Below are 14,703 nucleotides of genomic sequence, written 5' to 3'. Positions count from 1 at the left end.
GTTCTATATTGTACCGAAAAAGGGTTGTGCTATTGTTATGATGTTAGGCTCATTACAATAGGAGAACCCTTTATGGTGCTATAGAGAGCCCTTTGAGAAAATATTTTCTAAATATATTCTATTTGTATGTATTCTAAATATACATGTATTCTAAACAAATTACTTTTTATGTATAGTAATAGAATATATATATATATATATATATATATATATATGTGTGTGTGTGTGTGTGTATGTATGTATATGTGTGTGTGTGTGTGTGTGTGTGTGTGTGTGTGTGTGTGTGTGTGTGTGTGTGTGTGTGTGTATGTATGTACTCAACACACATTACATTAATTTGCTAAAAAAGTGAAATGTACAGGAGCTTACAAACTGAGGTTGTGCCTCAAGTTAACCCTTAGTTCCTAGTTAGTTCCTAGTTGAGTACAAAATGAAAGTGAGTGACTACTTCAGTGACAGTTGCTTTGAATAGCCCATTAGGCGTGGAGCAGTTGAAACTGTGCAGACCAGTGGATCCCCAGCACTGGAGTGGAGAACCCTGAAGTTGGGACACATATACAGCCTCTACCTTTAAGGTGCATTGTGATATGTTTTCAAGCGCACTTAAGGTAACTTCACCATTTATACAATCCTAAAAATCACTAAGGAGTATGAAACGAATGTAACAACCATCCTACGATTTTTTTCCTGCGACCAGTCCCAGTTATAGATACGTTTCAGAAAGAGGTGTACATTATAATAAGCTGGGACTCAAGGTGTGTCCTACGGGGGCAGTGTTTTTGTAGTCGTGCAGGGTGTGGACAGACACTGAGAACTTGAAGTCTCAGATTTGTGACCAGTCATAAGTAGAAGCCAGTGTAGTAGTAGTAGTAGTCGCAGTAGCAGTAGTAGTAGCAGTAGTAGTAGTAGTAGCAGTCGCAGTAGCAGTAGTAGTAGTAGCAGTAGTAGTCCCAGTAGCAGTAGTAGTAGTAGTAGTAGTCGCAGTAGCAGCAGTAGTAGTAGTAGTAGTAGTGGTAGCGGTAGTAGCAGTCCCAGTAACAGTAGTAGTAGCAGTAGTAGAAGCAGTAGTAGTAGTAGTAGCAGTAGCAGCAGTAGTAGTAGAAGTAGCAGTAGTAGTAGAAGCAGTAGTGGTAGCAGTAGCAGCAGCAGTAGTAGTAGTAGTAGTAGTAGCAGTAATAGTTGTAGCAGTAGTAGTAGCAGTAGTAGTAGTAGCAGCAGTAGCAGTAGCAGTAGTAGTAGTAGTAGTAGTAGCAGTAATAGTAGAAGCAGTAGTAGTAGTAGTAGTAGTAGTAGTAGCAGTAGCAGCAGTAGTAGTAGAAGTAGCAGTAGTAGTAGAAGCAGTAGTGGTAGCAGTAGCAGCAGCAGTAGTAGTAGTAGTAGTAGTAGCAGTAATAGTTGTAGCAGTAGTAGTAGCAGTAGTAGTAGTAGCAGCAGTAGCAGTAGCAGCAGCAGTAGTAGTAGTAGTAGTAGTAGCAGTAATAGTAGTAGCAGTAGTAGGAGTAGTAGTAGTAGTAGTAGTAGCAGCAGTAGCAGTAGCAGCAGCAGTAGCAGTATCATTATTATTGATTTATTTATATCCATGTCTATACATTTTATATTTCTACATATTAACTGTTGACTACTAACTACTACTTACTTCAGTCAATACAGCCAAATGAGCAAAGTGACTGTTCATACATTATTAGTTCTTAGAGGTGGGTATTAATTAGTTACGTTATGAAGGAATGTATGTATTTATGTATGAAGAAATGAAACTCCTTTCAACTCAGTTCTGTTTTAGTCATTAACAGTTAGTAACTAATTTGTCAGTGTGTGTGTGTGTGTGTGTGTGTGTGTGTGTGTGTGTGTGTGTGTGTGTGTGTGTGTGTGTTCCCCTGTATCGTGTTGATGGCAGCATCTGTAGTACTGTTGAGCTTTTTTATTTCAGGCCAAGCGTGCATCAGTACATTAAAATAGTCCCTATTTCACTTAAGCAGCGCTTTAACTTCGTTTGTGTTCAACCTACCAAGCTCTGACTCACTCTGAGACATTACATATTGTATTTTGACGGCCTGGTTCTTTGGTTGAACCCATGTGCAGGGTTACGCCTCCTCTCTGATGCTGTACAACCTCGTGTTGCGATTGGTCGGGGCCGACGTCTGTCAGCGGTGGGCGTGTCCGTCACCCAGGAACCAGAGGAGGGTAGGCTGCTCCGACCAAGATGGCGACCCGCGATGAAGCAGGAAACACATTTGGTTTTCAGTAATATTCCTCAGTCGAGAGTCTCGGTCGGACGGTGTATGTTGGAAGAAGGGTGAGAAGAGTTTTTGGAGACCCAGGACAGAGCAGATGCTGGTAAATGCGCGAATGATACACGGAGAATTTAGAGCCGGGGCGGTGGCTTTCTGTCTGTAAGGCCTGTGTTTGAGAGGTAGCTTAGCATAGCTTAGCTTAGCTTAGCCGCTGATTTGGACTTTGATTCGCCTCAAAAGTCACTCAGTCAGCTGTCAGTTTAAGCAGTTGATATAATTTTGAGAGTACCTTCACAACTAGTACTTGCTTCCACGCCGTTTTACGAATGTTGTGGTGACATTAAGGCTTATGTCCATATAAAATTGTAACGTTACACCAAATAGAAGTGAACAAGTCGAACCAGCTTGCCAAGCTGAGCTGAGCTGAGCTGAGCTGTGATGATTTGGCCTTCTGTGTTGTGGCTTACAGTCTGGATAGTGAGTCACATTAGCTGTTATTGTAATCTTCATTATTTTGTCCTGAAAGGGTTTCCTGACTTTAAGTTGTCGATGCTCGTAGGAACTTAAGGGCCATTGCCTCAACTTCTTGTTGCGCAGCAGCGCTGGCTTGAGCTAACGTTACTCAAAGGAGAATTCCACCGATTTTTTCCCCAAATTTCTACAGAAATCAGCGGTTGAGATGTAAACAAAGACATTCGGGATGGTTTGACAAATGGTTGTTTGGGTAATTTACCCAGATTTCCTTACAGTGGTGGAGATACGACCCGGGGTCACCATGTCTACAACAGGTTTTTATGTAATTTTGATGATGATGCGATAGAGGTAAGTCTGGAAAAAAGTTTTCTTTGGGGGCTGTTTTGCCTTACAACATCCTGCATGTACTCGTCTGCCATGATTAAGTTTAAAATATATATACATAGGCCAAAGTTGTGCTGTAGTAAAGTTATCATTCAACATTGTCTCAGCCACCAGACAGCATATTCTTAATCATTTCATCTAATATGTTTGTTTGAGAGAGCCTTAAGAGGTATTAAACTCTTCAGATGTCTGGTTCCTATCGCCACCACTGACGCTGTAAGTTTCTCATGAGTGGAGCATTTCACACCAAGCCACTCTGAGTGACTGTCATTAGATCTTATCTGTTTAACTTTGCAGACATTTTGAAAAAATATGGAATTCCCCTTTAAGACCTGTTGTTTGTGTTTGTGGGTTTTTTTTTTTGTGCAGCTATAATTTAATCTTGAATCAATTTGGGATTTGACAGTGGAGGTTGTCAGTGTGATGAAGCGGATGCAGGAGATGGTAGTGAAACAGGTGGTGCCCTGTCAATATTTGCCAACAGACCATCAGATGCTTGATTAGTGTTTAGTTCCTCTTGAAGGTTGTAATAGGAGACCTATTTGATCACATATTACAAATAGTTCACATGTTTGAGATTGTTTGTCCCTTATGTGTTCAAGTGATAAGGATATGAGAATACTGTGCAACTGATTGAATGGTACAGTTTTGTAAAAACACATCCCTTTTGTCTGTGACATTTAGGGTTTGCTCTAAGCTCACACACATGCTCTCTGCTGACATTAGTGTGGTGAAGTTTGGTCATTCCAGTTGAGGAAGCAGTTAAGCGTTGACACTGTATGTGTTCAGTGAAAGAAATAATTCAAGTCTGTATGCTCCTATGTTTGAAATTCTGAAATGTTGTCTTTGTGTTCTTTTAGATACTCTAAATGGCTGCGAGGAAGTCTGGATCAGATATCCACAACAATGGTGAGTCGCCTGGTCATTTTGTCTGGTTTCCTCGCCTTAAAATTTTGGCTATGAATTTATTTTCTTCTCTTTCTGTTCTCTTAATCCTTATATCTAGGACCCATCAGCTACCTTGATGACGTTCCTTTCAAGCTCAACGACAAATTTCGCTGCCCTGCAAAAGTGGGTCTGCCCATTGGCTTCTGTTTGCCTGACTGTCATTCTTTGCTGTCAGACATGCAGGTCAGTCTGAATGCTTAAAATTATTTTTTAAATAATTTTTTTTATCTTTATTATAATTTATAATAAAGTTACCAAAAAAAAGAAAGAAAGAAACTCAGTTAAGAGCTCAGTCTGGTGAATGAATAAATATTGAAATAAATCACTTGATTAAACATTGCTAATTTCTAAAATAATTGAATTAAATTTCTCTTGGTATTAACTGCACATGATCTTTTTTGCAGTATGACTTCTCATTAGAGAAACTAAGTGCGCGCTGGGGGGAGGACCTGGCCAAGGTGCGAGCTGACGAGGCTCAGGCAGCTGAGTTAAGGCGGGTGGAATCTGAGAAAGACAGGCAGGCTGCTTCACAGGACAGTGATGCTGGATTGAAAGCCCATCCTGCCGATGAACAGGACCTCCTCCCACCTGCACTGAATCCTGTCCTGGCAGGCCTCCGGCATAATGCCATCCTGACCCCACTTCCTGCCCCAAGTTTTGGACCAGCACAACCAGCACCCAACAACCCAGCCCCTCAGAGTCTGAACCTGGCTGACTTTGAGCGAGAGGAGGACCCTTTTGACAAACTGGAGCTCAAAACGCTGGATGATAAAGAGGAGCTGCGCAGCATCCTCCAGAGCCAGCCACAGTCATCTATCTCAGCCCCTGAGCCCCCTCCTCCAGAACCTCGTCCCACCTCACAGAGCAACACCCCACCTCTACAAGCCAAATCGGCCCTCTTCCATAAACCCAATGGGCTGATAGGACTGCTGGACCTGGAGCGTCCAGGTGGCGGGGGCGTGGTGGCCACCAGAGGACAAATTGATGCTGAACGTCCCTGCAACATTCGCTCTCTGACTTTTCCCAAGCTGTCAGACCCAGGGGATTCACCCTCAGAGGCTCCCCTCAACTTGTACCCAGCAGCCCCTCCACGCAGCCTACCTAATGGTACCCCACCATTGCTGCTGAGATCAATACCACATACCAATTCTTCGATGCATGTAGAACTGTCAGGCCATGCTCCAAATGGCACACCAAAGCAGGTACTGGACCACACAGGTTGCTGATTTTACTGCTTCAACACACAAATTAAACCTGATAATAAACTGTTTATTATTAGCTAATTATGCATTTCTGCGGAAATCAGTCTGTTCGATCTACACGGTCATTAAGGGTGATTTCACGTGAAACGATGCATTGTGGTGATGGAAACCAGAGGTCACATTTGCTATCCAAAATGACCAGTTTTTTTTTTTTTTTTTTTTTTTTTTTTTTTTTTTTTATTGCAGCATTTTATATCAAACCACTCAAAGATATTTTGTTTGTCTAATCGATATAATGCAAATAATTATAAAAATCTTAACAGGCAAAAAACAATGTAATTCCCCATTTGACTGTGCTGAATGCTTTTCAGTTGATTACCTCATCCCTAACAACACCAACAGTGGTGTGCTTTCCTTATCACTATGTTATGATGCTCAAGCTAATGCTTAATATCCCATGGCTTAAGGTAATTATCGTTTTTCTGTCTTATAGTCCAGTCCTGTCCCTGCCGCTGGTCCTCCCTCACACCCCAGACCTGCTAGTGAAGCGCTGCTCAGTCTTTCTCCTAGTGAGCGACAATGTGTGGAGACAATAGTGGGCATGGGCTACTCTTATGAGGGCGTTCTCAAAGCCATGCAGAGGCAAGGGCAAAATGTTGAACAGGTTTGTTATTATTTATTTGTTTTTTGAAAGTTTTGGTGCAATCAGGGACAAGTTTATGAATGGGATGCCATTTTGCTGCAGAAATAATGGGAGTTGGTGCCAGAAAGTAGAAGAAAGGCCTTTTATTTTGCTATTGTTGCATGTTTTGTCTAAAGGCTTTGTACTGTGTCCTCACCTACAGGTTCTGGAGTACCTTTTTGTCCACAGTCGACTGTGTGAGCGAGGCTTTGACGCCACTGCTGTGGAAGAGTGTTTGGAGATGTACCAGTGCTCTGAGGAAAAGGTTTGTTGAAGGAAAGATTCACACATGAATGTTTTATCATATAAGAGCTCTCTCTGGTTCTCAGTGTAGATAGATTTTTCCATATATTTTGTATATATTTGCAAATACGTTTTTAACTTTACTTTCTGTATGTGATGTGTAATTGATACGACAGCACTTTAGGCCTTTGATATTGTGTTGTTCTTGCTGTGGTTTGATACTGGTTTGGTAGGTTTTACTATAGGTTTATTAATGGCTGTGTTTACAGATATGAATAACTTCTTGTTGAAACAATAAAACAGCCATGCCATAACCGTGTAAAGGAGCCTAAAGAATAGCTATGTGTTTATCGTTCTTGTTTTTAATAACTGATGTTATCACAACATGAAAATCTTTTAAGCTCCTATTAAGTTCATGTCTTGTGAGGAAAGCCACTCCATGCACAGAAGGCTGCTGCACAGCTTTATCAGTTTATGAAGTATGACTTTGGGGACAAATAGAAGCTCCATCTTACAACGGAACAGAACAAATCATCCGACTCAGTTGACGAGCACGATAGATGAAACTATGGGCAGTTGACTCGGAGTAGTCAGCTCAAGCTTACATGGTATTGCAGAGATGTAATATTTAGGTGAAAAGTACCATAATCACTGTTTAATATGTTTATTTCTCTCATCTTTCAGGCTCTGCAGTTTCTGCAGCTGATGTCCCAGTTTGGTGAGATGGGCTTTGAAAGAGATGCCATTAAAGAGGTTCTGTTAGTGCATAATAATGATCAGGACAAAGCTCTGGAGGACTTGATGGCCCGTGCTGCTGCAAGCTGAACCAGAGCAGTGTGTCCTCCTAGAGTCACCCCTTCCTTGCCCCTCAACACTGCGACCACAGAGAGAATGAGTTAGAGAGTGCTTGTGGGCGAGAGCATGTGAAGGAAATGGAGGTAGGGGTGTAGGCTGAGGGTGCCTCAGACAGAATAAGTAAATATGTACCCCTTAAAAAACATAAGCCCTTTGAGGTAGGGTTTGAATCGGACCATGCAGCGTCACCTTCATCCCGCCTCAGCTATAACCCTGTTAAGTGATCTTAGAGTGGTTGTGGGTGGGAGGAGACTGAGCCCTCGCCAGTGGAGCAGCATTGGCTTGGTTCTCCATTGCCACACAGGGGGAACTGGCGGACATTGGGGTGGTGCTGAAGAGAAGGAATTGAGAGGATTCCAATGGGAGTCCAGTTCCACAGGACATGGACTCACTCCCAGCTACAACGCTGCCATCTCTCGCTGCTGAGCGCAGGCTTTCAGAACTGATGGGAACTTAACACATACATGCACACCATTTCTGAACAGAGAACTCAAAGAAGTGCCCTCTCTGTTCCTGCTACTGACTGGCTTTCTTTTTCTCTGATCTGTCTCTGCTGTTTTTTTATTCATATGTTAATTTGTTGAGCTGTTTAACAGACAAAATCATTTTGTTTATTTTTGTCCTTTTTTCAAGATTCTGTTTCTTTGCCCTCTGGTATAGGAACTTAATTAACCGGACTAATTACCGCAGTGTATGTTGAGGACAGCAGTTAAGAAAAAGATGCCTAGATGGCTTTTGCACTGGAATGGACAGCACATTTAAGTTGAAAGGAAAGAGCCGAAGTGTTTCTGGAAATGCAATATTTAAAACGTCAAAGCATTTTCATCCAAATGTCATGCAAGTCTGGATACTGCACAGACACCGAATCACAGATATTAATATAAACTTATTTAAATTTGTTCAAGGATACACTGACACTTTCAATCTGTAATAAAGATTTAGAAAATCTTTACCATTAGCCAGTGGATGTTACAAGTATTTGGAAATTCATGTCAATGTGGTTAATTCAAGAAAGCGTCTCACGATTTTGCAGTGGACAGATCAAGGGTTGGGGCTGTAAAGTCTTGCCATGTGCTTGGTGGGTGATTAGAGTCCCATTAGAGGGTGATCACTATATGCATCCATGCTTGCATTTCTTGACGTGTTAAGAACGTTGATGACTAAGCTAAAATGACTGCAAAACTACTGTAACCAGTTTCACTCCTGTAGCTTATTCATACGTAGTTTGTGCTTCAATTGTGTAACACGCTAATCACTTTTCTTATGGCTCAATAATTTGGACTGTTGACCTCTGCTCAGCGAAAGCTATGTCGATGTGACATGCATTCATAGTGGCTGTTGAGCTGGGCCAATACTTGGTATGCCATTTTGGGACTTTTTGTTTAAGGATTATATTTTAATCCCTTCATAGTTCAGCAGCCAAACACTTTCATGTGGTTTTATGTTATTTTGAGTGGGGTGAAAGAAAGTGGCATCTATACACAATTTTACTCCTTCTTTAGTAAATAAGAGGCAGTTATCTGGTTTAATATTGGCTTAAAAGCTTACTGGAAAAACTGTACAAGCAAACTTTGGTACAGCTGAAACTGCATTAAGCACTATTCATCACTGTGAAGTTCATATTAATGACAAGGATACAATATGAGCGAGTTGATTGACAAATGGATGGTTCCCTTCTTTGAGGTGGGACTGCTGGCCTATTACAGCAAACAGTGATTCACTGAACATTTGCAGGTGCTCCAGAGTCCAGTTTCCCAAAAGCATATTAGTGTTAAGGTTATCTAAACTGGAGTGATAGAGCAAGCATCACACTGAACACTCTCACTCCAGTTGAAATGACCTAAACACTAATATACTGTTGGGAAACTAAACATTTGCAGGAGTCCAGAGTCTAGTTTCCCAAAAGCATGTTGGTGTAAAGGTTGTCTTAACTGGCCTGAGAGAGTGTTCAGTGTGATGCTTGCTCGACCATTTAAGAATCAAATTTCCTGAAAACCCAGCCCAGATCAGTTTCTCCTAACAGTCAGGTTCGCAGACAACTTCAAGTTCAGGTTTTATGTTTGAAATGACATGATCACGTTTAATGTTTCAGTTTTAATGAGCTGGTACTTCCTTGCTTCTTCGAAATGATTTCTAGATGGGTGTTACAGGGTGTAAACAGGGTAATTCCTCTACTGCTTTTGTAATTTGGCTTTGGCATTTCAATCCATTGAAGGTGGTGAGGTTCAAAAGGGGTAAAAAAGATTTGTGAGATAAAGTTGTTGGCGGTGACCACATCCTAATGTAGTGAAAATGCATAAATTCGCCAGTACAGTTCCTGACATGGGATTGTTTCTTTTGAACAGAGTAAAGCTTAAACTTTTATCATTCATGTTTCACTGTGGATGTCCTTTACCAGGGACCAGGGTTAAGTTGTGTCCAGCAACACTTTCAGTCAATCTGGAAATGTGACTTTAAATGTTCAATCTCCTCCTAAATCATCTGGCAGTTCAGTATGATTAACCTTCATCTTTTTAAAGATTAAGGCTGTCCAAAATTGTTGGTCATATGTAGAAATGTGTTGGGGTGTTTATGACCATTGTCTGAAATATATCTGCAAATCTGCAGTGACTTACAGTTGCTGGAAGTACATCTTCTGTCCTTTTTTGTGGACAGACTTGTAACGAAAGCAATAAAGATGACAAAATTGTCATCTGCCATGGTGAAAAGAGAATAACAGCGTCTGCATACTATCTATGGGTTTAGGGCTCATGTCAAACTTGATATGAAATGCTGTGTTCTGGAGAAACTTGGCAAGGCAGAATTGTTCACAGTGGTGGTGAAAGGAACCACACATCAAAAGTGTTTAGTGCCACTTAAAGCTACTTCACAGAAAATGGTTGAGTAATTATGAAAACAACGTGATGTCTGAGACATTGGTTCATGGCGGTTTTGCATTTTTTTCTAAAATCCACACATACATACAGGTAATACGGGTCGTAGTGCCCTACAAAAAACATTTTACTGTTTTAGTTAATTAACGTTAAATGTAGGTAGACTGATCGTTTTCAATAGCAAAAAATGGCTACATTATGACCTGTAGTTTCTATCACCACTACTGTAAAACTTTCTGAATTTGTACAATGATCACATCAAACCACTCTGAATGACTTTGTTTAAATTTCAGCAATTATGCAGAAATTTTGAAAAAAGTTAAACTATGGCTATACTCCAGTAAGTGCCCTTGTTTTCTAATTAAAGTGCAGTAGCTTGCTAGCAATAATCCGATAACTACCGAAAATCAGATTTTGTCAATATCCGATCAACTCATTTACACGCACTTAATCTGGTAATGGGAAAACTCTGCCTCTACAGTGGAGGAAATAATTATTTGATCCCTCGCTTATTTTGTAAGTTTGCCCACTGACAAAGAAATGAACCGTCTATAACTTTTAATGGCAGGTTTATTTTAACAGTGAGAGATAGAATATTGAAAAGAAAATCCAGAGTCACATTATACAAACTAGATAAATTGATTTGCATTTCATTGGGTGAAATAAGTATTTGATTCCCTAGCAAAACAAGTCTTGGTACTTGCTGGCAAAACCCTTGGCAAGCACAGATGTCAGACGTTTCTTATAGTTGATGATCAGGTTTGTGCACATATCCGGAGGAATTTTGGTCCACTCCTCTTTGCAGATCATCTCTAAATCCTTAAGGTTTCGAGGCTATCACTTGGCAGCTAAAAGCTTCAGCTCTCTCCACAGGTTTTCTATTAGATTAAGGTCTGGAGACTGGCTAGGCCACTCCGTGACCTTAATGTGCTTATTCTTGAGCCACTCCTTTGTTGCCTTGGCTGTATGTTTTCGGTCATTGTCGTGCTGGAAGACCTATCCTATCCACCTATCCACGACCCATTTTCAGTGTACCAGCGGAGGGAAGGAGGTTTTCACTCAGGATTTTATGGTACATGTCCCCGTCCATCCTCTCGACGATGCAGTGAAGTTGTCCCTTAGCAGAGAAACACCCCCAAAGCATAATGTTTCCATCTCCATGCTTGATGGTGGGGATGGTGTCATATGGTGCCATAGTCAGCATTTCTCTTCCTCCAAACACGGCGAGTTGAGTTGATGCCAAAGAGCTCGATTTTAGTCTCATCTGACCACAGCACTCTTCTCCCAAGCACTCTCTGAATCATTCAGGTGTTCATTGGCAAACTTCACACGGGTCTGCACATGTGCCTTCTTGAGCAGGGGGACCTTGTGGGCCCTGCAGGATTTTAATCCATCACGGCATATTGTGTTACAAAGGGTTTTCTTGGGGCCTGTGGTCCCAGCTGCCTTGAGATCATTAACAAGCTACTCCCATGTAGTTCTAGTCTGATTTCTCACCTTTCTCATGATCATTGATACCCCATGAGGTGAGAACTTGCATGGAGCCCCAGACCGAGGTCGATTGATGGTCATTTTGTGTTTCTTCTATTTTCGAACAATTGCACCAATAGTTGTCTCCTTCTCACCCAACGTCTTGCTTATGGTTTTGTAGCCCATTCCAGCCTTCTGCAGGTCTACAATCTTGTCTCTGACATCCTTAGACAGCTCTTTGGTCTTGCCTATGGTGGAGAGGTTGGAGTCTGATTGCTTGATTGATCAGGTGTCTTTTATACAGGTGACAAGTTGAAATTAGAAGTATCTAAACAGTCTGTGGGAGCCAGAACTCTTAATGGTTGGTAGGGGATCAAATACTTATTTCACTCAATGAAATGCAAATCAATTTTTATATTTTCTGTGATGTGATTTTCTTTTCAATGTTCTATCTCTCACTGTTAAAATAAACCTACCATTAAAAGTTACAGACTGTTAATTTCTTTGTCAGTGGACAATCTTACAAAATCAGCGAGGGATCAAATAATTATTTCCTTCACTGTACATGAGTCAGGCAATAATCGGATTTCTGCTTTGCAGCCAGCCAATAAATTCACAGAAGAAGACTTGACATAAATGTAACTTTGTCCTGCGGCTTAAAAAAAAGAAAATGCCACTTTACCTGGAAAAATGAAGATACATCATCTAGAAGATGAAAAATATTTAAATCGTTTATTTCTTCAAGCATGTATTTGGTTTCAGCGTCGCTCCAAAAGTGTTTTGCTGCATCTCACAGCAATACTGCTTGCTCATTTCCGCGGTCTATTTTCACATGTGCAGACTGAGAAATCTGAAAGAAATCAGAGTAAGAGTTTACATGCACTGAGAAGTCATTACCTAGCTAAAATCCAGCTCTCATAATCACATTTCTAGACCTTACTCTGATCTAAGAAATCAGAGTATGCTGTTTACATGCCCATCTGAATAATCAGATAACTGCAGAAATTCGATTGTGATCGGATTATGAATGCATGAGTGCATCTAAGTGTAACAATACACAGAATGCAAGCACACCAGTCGGAACAGACCACCATCTATCTGTGGAGGGGAGGCTGTGTCCTCAGCAATCAAATAAAAATTATGGGCCTTATTTACTAATATCCTCTTAAGTTTTTTCTTTAATCTGTTCTTGAGGAAGATCCTAAGAAAAAGTCGATGTTAGATTCAAGATGTGCTTTTAAACTGCAGAACTGTTCACACATTTGTGCTCTTGAGTGTGTGTAAATTCTGTTGTTTCCCAAGAACAAATTCCAAACAAGAAAACATTAGTGAGTCGCAGGTTTTGGGGAAGAAAATTTGCTCTTAAGACCGATTGGTGAATGAGGCCCGTTATTTTATCCAGCTTCTCAGTAACAAGTGTAATAACAATAGGAACATCTTTACTTATAGAGCATTTTAATAGCAGTGGTAATAGAAGAATATATGAGTATTAGTTTAAAATCATATTAGACAGTGACACATCAAATTAAAAAGATAAATACTAGAGATGTTGAATAATGCTAAAATTTCTTAAAAGTGTTAAAGTTCATTTGTAGATTAATAGCCTTGGAAAAACTACTAGCAGAATTCTTTCCTGAAAGATACGGGGTATCCAGTGCAGTTCTTTCAAAACAGGAGTGATATGAGCCCCTTGTTTTCTTTTTTTTGGGATCCGTACTACTGCATTTTGTGCAAGCTGTAGAGCTTCATGAATGAGTGTCCCTCTAAAGATAGAAAAGTCTCAATTTTAATATTTCTCAAGTGATAAAAACCTACTTTAGTGACTGCATTTACATGCGGGATAAAACAGAGCTCAGAGCCTAAGGCTACGCCTTTCAGGTTTGGTATACGAAGCACAAGAGCCAAGCTTCTCCAGAATAGAAGGATTTTGTGCATCACCGCAATTAGAAATTGGTCTACATTTACTGAGAATGCAAGGATCCATACTACTCTTTTTGTAGTAGATGCTATAGTAGAATAGTTTTATCTACATCTGGAAAAAAAACCTGTTGACAGAGAACAGTTTACAATAGTTAATGTGTCATTCTGAACACAATCAAAAACTTGAGTGAAGTAGAAACAGGGTCAAGGTCACATGTAGCCAAAAATGTGTTTATAACAGTTGTAACCTCCTGATACTTTATAACAGAGAAAGATGTCATCACTGATGTAGGTGGCTTATAAAGACGGTTGTTTCAGTCGGCTGAGCTACACCCGGTCTTATCAAGTCTATTTTTTTTTTTATTCTTATTTAAAAGAAATTCCAATTTTATAGAAATTTACCATGAGACACAGTAGCAGAGGGTTAATTAGTCTATGGTGGAAACAAGGACTTTGAGATTATCTTTACTAATTACACTACCGAAATGTGACTGTCTGGATATTTTCATAGCATTATTAGTTATTATTATTAGTAGGTGGAGATCTGTTCTTTGAGAATATCATTCATCCATGCATTTTTATGAGTACACAAGTTTTTCTTTCATTTGTCAGATGAAAGAATGTCAAGAGTTTCCTTTAATCCAGTATTTATATCAGCACTATTGTAAAGATTTTTAAACATCTTAACTGTTTCTGAGTCAATGTAACATTTTTAAAAATATTTGCAGGCACTTTCTTCCTTATTTCTTTGTCTTGAAAGAAAATAAGATGAAAACATCAGAGATGAGGGACACAGTAGTGTTTAAACCTTTAGAACTGCCAGATCTAGGATGTCAAATGTCTCTATAACTTCAGTGAATTCTATTGCGCTGCTTGTCTGACAGGTTATACATATACATATACGTAGATTTGTGTATTGCATTAAATAACACAGACGTGTGTGTCACTAAAAAGGTTCATTGCAAAGGTTACAAATCCCCTAGACTTGTATTATTTGGAATGCTTGGCTTTCCTCTGCTCTATCTTACTGTATTCGTACATCTGTCATTTTCAGCAGCAGCTACAGGTACGGTTGCTGTGCCATTTTCATTTAACCATGTTTCTGTTAGAAACGTAAAATCAAGCTTATGGTCTTTAACCCTGTGGGGTCGACGAATGCACCGGCACATCAAATTAGATGTTTCTCTGAGTTTAATTACTATCTTTGCGTTTATACTGGGCAGAAATACACTTCAAACAGTTCCAGAGTCTGTAGTGTATGCTAACGCATGCTAAAAAAACATGAAATTTCCACTTTAGTTAATTCTTCTGCCACACAAATCATTTATTTATAATGCACAGTTATAAAGACACACTCATTTTCTCAATTTTCTTCAAGAACACCATTCACAACCACGTCCATAAACTTTATGAGCAACTTT

General features: G+C 40.0%; 1 protein-coding gene across 2 annotated transcripts; it reads left to right on the top strand.

Annotated features, from left to right (window-relative positions):
• The first annotated feature begins 2,160 nt into the window (after positions 1-2,160).
• ubap1 (ubiquitin associated protein 1) lies at positions 2,161-9,386 on the top strand. Of its 2 annotated transcripts, none has more exons than XM_017686596.2 (7): positions 2,161-2,334; positions 3,950-3,998; positions 4,096-4,220; positions 4,442-5,239; positions 5,733-5,903; positions 6,085-6,186; positions 6,849-9,386. In XM_017686596.2, exons 2-7 carry the CDS (start codon positions 3,959-3,961, stop codon positions 6,987-6,989), a joined length of 1,377 nt encoding a protein of 458 aa, XP_017542085.1. In that variant the 5' UTR covers positions 2,161-2,334; positions 3,950-3,958; the 3' UTR covers positions 6,990-9,386. The 2 variants fall into 2 exon arrangements, with proteins under 2 accessions (XP_017542085.1, XP_017542087.1); XM_017686598.2 differs by having other exon boundaries at positions 2,165-2,293.
• Positions 9,387-14,703: the final 5,317 nt, after the last annotated feature.

The sequence above is a fragment of the Pygocentrus nattereri genome, chromosome 16 (assembly GCF_015220715.1).
Source record: "Pygocentrus nattereri isolate fPygNat1 chromosome 16, fPygNat1.pri, whole genome shotgun sequence".
NCBI lineage: Eukaryota > Metazoa > Chordata > Actinopteri > Characiformes > Serrasalmidae > Pygocentrus > Pygocentrus nattereri.
This window is presented reverse-complemented; position numbering and strand designations above follow the sequence as displayed.

Excerpts from the sequence above, each read along its gene's own strand:
- ubap1 (XM_017686596.2), top strand. The coding sequence starts at position 3,959 with ATGGCTGCGAGGAAGTCTGGATCAGATATCCACAACAATG. Across the intron at positions 5,240-5,732 it reads CAAATGGCACACCAAAGCAG|TCCAGTCCTGTCCCTGCCGC; the intron begins GTACTGGACCAC and ends TCTGTCTTATAG. Across the intron at positions 5,904-6,084 it reads AAGGGCAAAATGTTGAACAG|GTTCTGGAGTACCTTTTTGT; the intron begins GTTTGTTATTAT and ends CCTCACCTACAG.